A 6,684-nucleotide genomic window follows, 5' to 3' on the forward strand; every position below is an offset into this window, starting at 1 on the left:
ATTTCAAATCCTTTTTGGCTGTAAAATTGTCAAATTAAAATTAAAATTTGACGATGTTTTTATTTTTTTTACCTTTTGTTTTACGTTTTAATTAAATATGTGAGTCTTACGAAAAACTTTATTTTAACAAATTTTGTAAATTTATTTCACAACACACAATAAGTCATCAAATGGATGCTAATAATCACTATGTGTTCTGTTTGCCATGTTAATGAACTGTTCCAGTTTTAATTGCTGGAGAAAAACTCTGTTGGTAACAGCAACCATGAATGACATGCAAAATTAAAATTCAAAGTGAACTAAACATAAAGCATCCTAAACTAGCAGCAATAGCAATAAATCCACCTCTGTCAATTACCAGCAAAGCAATTTATTTATGTTTAAGATCATTAATGACATTGTATAACACATCAGTGGACCAAAAACATTAACAATATCCCAACTTCCAAGGATTGAATTTCCCAGAAATTATACTAGTTTAAAATTAATTGAGCAAGACTCATGCAGCTTAGAATTCCACATAAAATATATAATCAATACTGTTGAAAACGGCTCTTATATAATTAAACCATGTATGAAACCCTGCAAGTATGTGTACAAGAACGTCATGGCGCACATTGTAGATCGCAGGCTCCACTTAAAACACATAAAAATAACAAAATCTTGGTGTCGTCACAGGCTCCACGCCAAGGATAATTTTAGGGGCGAATGTTCGCCCTTTGGCGAAATTAAGGGGTTTTAAATTTTTAGTGGGCCAATATTTTGTATCATAGTACATTTTTACAAATCACCTCAAATAGCCCACCTTATTTTAAGGGAGAGGGTAAAAAAGGTAAATTTAGCCCTTGAAATTAGGACTTACAACCTTCCATTCGCCCATTTTCAAAAATAGGTTTTATTTAAGTGAATCCATTCGCCCATTTTCAAGAATAGGTTTTATTTAAGTGAATCCTATGGGCCAAATACCATATTTATAAAAGAGGTATGGTAAATTAATAAAAATATAAATAAATGATAGGTATGGTAAATAAATAAAACATTTTTTATATTTACTCCATAAGTCACCTTATATACATGTAAGGGTGTAAACAAATAAAAATATAAGTAAAGTGGAGGTATCGTAAATAAATAAAATGTCTTTTTATACTTACGGTATGGTAAATAAATAAAAATATAAATAAACTAGACGTATCGTAAATAAATAAAACCTCTTTTTATATTTAGTCCATAACCCTCGTTCTATTTATGAAGGCTCAAGAAAGAGGTTTTATTTAAGTGAATCCTATGGGCCAAATACCATATTTGTAAAAGAGGTATGGTAAATTAATAAAAATATAAATAAACGAGAGGTATGGTAAACAAATAAAACATTCTTTTTATATTTACTCCATAAGTCACCTTATATTTACGAACACTCAAAAAATGGGTTATATTTAGGTGAAACCTATGGCCAAAATACTATGGGACAAATACCATGGACTAGATTGTTATTAATACCATGCAAAAAACCATTATTAACCCTAATATTAGAATTAATAAAAATAAAAATGGCACATGGTATTGACCCATGGTATTCACCTGGAATGTAGCCTATTTAAATGGGGGAATTAAACCAGCATGTAGCCTATGCTAAGATTCACTAGGACTTTACAAAGTTTTATTATTTAGTGAAAGACTCGCCAAGATCTTACAATATTTTATAATTGAGTAAAGTATTCGCCATGCCTGGTGAGAGATTCGCCAAAAAATTATATATACATATTATATTATTGATAAAATCGCCTTCCATTTTTCCTATATACCATGGAGATTCGCCCATTTATTATATTTATAAATTTAGGGGGGGTTCTTAAAATTTTCCCTGCTCCACGCTTTACATTAAAGCGAACGGGAGTGTGGGAAGTTGGGAACTTTAAAGGTCATAAATTATAATACGCGGCTACCCATAACAGAATTTTGTCTCTGGTAATTTGCCTCCCCATGTGGCAGGCACAGATGTCCAAAAAGCTTCAACCAAATCTGGTTCCAAATTTCAAAGTCCCTTCAGTGAGAAGCAAAGCTTATTTCTTTAACTCCTGATTTGTATTTAAAAATTGATTAAACATCAACTTTAGGTAGTGACCCCAAAAAGAGCATATTTTTTAAGTGTGAGTCATCATGGCTTGCAATCATCCAACACCAAAGAGCATAATTTTTTAATGTGAGTCATCATGGCTTTCACTTATCCAACACCTAACATGTTTGGCTGCTTGTATATTTTTTTATATACTGAGGGGACGCATTAGCTTTATCTTTTCTGTGGAATAGAAAACTGAATGGACAAATATCCACGGCGATCTGCACTCAATTGCGATTTGAAAGCACAGCCATTTAATCAGTCTGCGTCTTATCGAAATACAGAGGCCCAAATCTACTTCACCTGGAGAATCTTTGAATGAGGACAAGTTGGAAAAAACAAATGGGAATATATGTGGCCAGCCAGTGGAATTCAATGGTAGCAGGGCCAATGAGTGGCACGACCTCTGTGTCCTACATAAAGCTCAACCATAGCCATTCATATTCTCATGGTGGTACTTGTAATCCCTTCAGCTTCTTCTTCCCTCATTTTTCCCTTTACTCTGTAAACTTCTTGCTGCCATTAATGGGTTTTATGTCAGTTTCCAGTGCATGACTGGTAACTTTTTCTTTGCAGTCTCGGATCCTCTGAGATTATGAGAGTTTAGGTCATAGACAGAAGCATAATGGGGGGAGTCTTCAGGGTTTTGGTGTTCAGTCTGGGATTCTACAGACCCAATTCTAATAGGAGCGCAGAGACAACCCTTGGCAGAAGAATCCTGGAGCTTAACACAGCGTCAGTACCTGTTGATTTATCTAAAGGTAATCGCTTGACAACCGAGGACGGTACTTTCGATCCCAATTTACTGGTAATCCTGGCAGCTTTAATGTGCGCTCTGATATTCGCACTATGTATAAATTTCATTGTTAAATGGGCACTTCGCTGCAGTCAGATGATTGCATCAAGGTCTTCAGGGGATGTTGCAGAGGAAGTGCCTCACTGTAATGGTTTAGATAAATCGGCCATGAAAGCCCTGCCTACTGTTGTCTATGCGAGAACACAGTCCCAGCATGCCCAAAAGCCTGGTCTATATCAAAACAAAATGAATATTACCAATTAGAATATATTGGTATCTATATATACCAGTAATTTGCTCTGATTCATTCAGATCCGAGCAGAGTTTGAAGAAATGTAGTCAGTTAAATGCGCAATGGCAGCCTACTTGGAGATTGGAAATGGTTGGCACTGGGATAAGATTGATGAAGTTCAGGAAACAGAGCACTCGTATTTGGGTACTCAAATACAATTTATATTTTACAACGTAAGGGAATTTAAAAAGAAGATTACCAGAAAATGGTTTTATAATATTTGTTTCTGGACAGATGATATGCCTGCCTTATGTTTAGATGGAACAATTCTACCTGTTAAATTTATCACATTAACTGTCGAGGCATGCATTCTTTTTACAAAATAGAATGTACTTACCCTGTTTGCTGGTTTTTTGTTTATAGCTTGACATCCACGTCTGAACTCCTCACTGTAATTGGTATCCAAGATCGCTGGCAATCCTTAACAGGGAACCCTCCGAGACTGGAACCTGAGCTTCACTAGAGCCTGGAGGAATACGCACTGCGGCACTAGTGACTAGCAGATTGCAGTAGATTGCAATTTGCAAATTGCAAGTCTCGTATTAAATTTGAGCGGCTATGAGTGGCGGATTGTAGCTGGATAATCAATGGTAAGTACCCTGTAGTATGCAGTGGGATGGTGATGCAGTTAAAGGCTTTTATTTTAAACTGCGTGCAGCGTAACACGTTGTGTACTAGTACTACAACACCGCTAGTCCGGTGGTCCTAGACTCCCATACTCCCATTACAGATATTATAGAATTTTACGTTTTCTCTATGAAATTAGATGTCAAAACGATGGGTTGGAAAGGTATACCACACGTCTAATCTGACGTGGAAGATTTTTTCCATGCCGTCAAATACGTTCAGAAATAACAAATACGTCCTGTGGGACGTCAAATTCCTAGCTTGGACTTAATCAACCATATTCAAATTCTAAGGTATAAGTTGCCCTTTCTATTAAATAGTAGGGTGTTCCAGCGAATATTGAGTGAATTACTCAAACAAAAAATATGATTATTTATAAAAGTCTTAACCGCTTTCCAAATATCTAGAGAGTCTAAATCTTAAATGTTAACACCAAAACAGGGGTCAAGCATGCAACTAGATGGATTTAAAAGTAGAGCACCATTTTATGATAAACAAAATAGCCACAGGATAAATCTAGAATCCAATTTTAAAGCATATCGAGATTTCCCTCCACCATTACCTTGCTATGTACTAAGAATATGGAATGTATTGAACTTGTAGCAGTGACTAAACCTTGTTTTGAGAGTCCATCTGCTACCGAGTTTCTCTCCCTGTAGACATGTGAAAGGGTGATATGCTCAAAAGAGCACAAAATTAGCTTTATGCGATCCATCCATCCAACCAAGAAGGGAGTTGAGAAGGAGGACCGCCCAACCACAACATCAATGGTGGAGCTTGAGTCCCCATGCACAAAAAACTTTAGCAACTGTAAGTGTTTGGAAAAAACCAACAAACCCCATAGTGCTAATAACTCAGCCTTGGAGTTCGAACTTGAACCCCCATACTAGAAAAGGAGAAAATGTATGAGAGGATTAATCATCAGCCATGCCCTGCATTCACACCTACCATCCCAAGCCACACCATCGAAGAAGCTTGCTGGAAAGACCACCTACAATGGAGGACACAATGTTTTGGAAATTTTATCAGCCCGGGTGGATTTCCCCCATATCGACAAGTAAGCTAATGTATTAGAGCAAATTATGGAGATATTGGGTGGTTTTTCTTCAAAGATCATAAGGTTTCTTTCTCGCTAAATCTCCCATGTAATATACAAACGAAAATCTTTATATCTCTCTCTCTTATTGAACCACCCCCTGAAGCAAGACTCCATAGTATCGAAGGAACCCACTTGAGGAATTTGAACATTTTTAATATACTAGCCCAAACCTCAACAGACATGGGACAATGGATAAACATATGTGCAACACTTTCCTGCTCCATATGGTAGAAAAAACACCACCCCGGCCCGAGATATCCCCGTTTGCAGAGGTTGTCCCAGGTAAGGATTTTAATTTTTCCAGACCAACCAGTGGAAGATGGTTACCTTTAAAGGAACATGCCACCTCCAAGCTCCTATACTAGCAAATGTTAGTTAAAGGGTTGATATTATTCAAAATATACTAGTAAATATTCAAAACCACCATTGAACCCTTTTTCATAACCCCAATCCACACCAATATATCACACAAATCCTTCTTCATGAAGCCAACTAACTGAAACTGTTGTATGAGGCGATGTTAGGTTGTTTCAAGACCACCTGATAATCCGATCTCTTTTGCACTCTTCTACACCGGGTATGGAAGATCCGAATGCCATCGCTCAATAGCTTGATCCAAAAAGAAAATACCTCATATGAAGAGAATCGATAAGGTCAATATTGGAATTAAGCGATGGACCAACACCCAAAATGGAGTGCAAACCAATCAAAATTTTATCAACCCAATCATACCCCTTCTATACCAATCAAAGAAGGCACTGCCTTTTAGATACTTCTCTGCAATAATATATTTCCAAATACCCATACCAAATATAGCCCACCAGAGTGATTTTGTTAGTAGTTCCCAGCTAAACTTATTCAAATCAAGGATACCCCATCCTCCAACATATTTCCCCTTAGATATGGCTTCAAAATTAACTAGGTGGAATTTCTTGTGCCCCTTATTCCTAGACCAAAGAGAATGTGCCATGATGGCTATGATTCTACTGATAACCAATGAGAGAAGCCAAAAGAGATGCATCTAGTAAACATACAACTACTGTAAAATAGATTGGATCGAGATGTATCGATCTCCTAGTGATAGCCAACGACGTGTCCAGAGAGAAAGACACTTCTAAAACTTTTCCACTTTTCATCCCTAGTTTGAGATCCTGTAGCTATTAGGCTTCAATCTAAAGCCCAAATAAGACAAACCAACCTCAATATGAGAGACCTCAACATTGAACAACCTAGGATTGCAATGGATAACCTCCTAATTGACAGAGGAATGTAACAATACAAATTTGTTTCCATTCATGTTCAGACCCGAGGCAACTCCAAATATAACTAGAATGTGATAAAAATCCTTCCATTTCTCCCATGATACTTGTCCAAAAATTAATGCATCATCAACAACAAAAAAGGTATGTAACTGCAACAGATCAAGATACCTAAAATCCCTAGATTATGCCTTGCAAGTGTGCCTCCTTAAGCTTCAGAGTAAGTCTATCCATAACCAATATGAATAATAAAGGAGACAAGGAACATCCTTGACGCAGTCCTCTACAAGACGGGAAAAAGTTCAATATATAGCCATTAATTAATACTACAAAATTTGTTGTAGACACACATGCCATTATCCAAGCAATATTATCAATAGAAAGCCCAATTTTGAAGAGGACTAGGTACAATATGTCTAGTCAACATAATCATATGCCTTGTTTCAAAATAATAACCTCTTTCTTCTTAGAATAAATAGAGCAGAGACATTCATG

At 36.6% G+C, this 6,684-nt stretch overlaps 1 protein-coding gene across 1 annotated transcript; it reads left to right on the forward strand.

Annotated features, from left to right (window-relative positions):
- The first annotated feature begins 2,741 nt into the window (after positions 1-2,741).
- LOC149144673 (uncharacterized) lies at positions 2,742-3,176 on the forward strand. Its single transcript, XM_089452225.1, has one exon. It carries the CDS (start codon positions 2,742-2,744, stop codon positions 3,174-3,176), a length of 435 nt encoding a protein of 144 aa, XP_089308351.1.
- The last annotated feature ends 3,508 nt before the right edge of the window (positions 3,177-6,684 follow it).

The sequence above is a fragment of the Pinus tabuliformis genome, chromosome X (genome assembly GCF_031772625.1).
Source record: "Pinus tabuliformis cultivar Carrire ecotype Pingquan chromosome X, CPIR1, whole genome shotgun sequence".
Lineage (NCBI taxonomy): Eukaryota > Viridiplantae > Streptophyta > Pinopsida > Pinales > Pinaceae > Pinus > Pinus tabuliformis.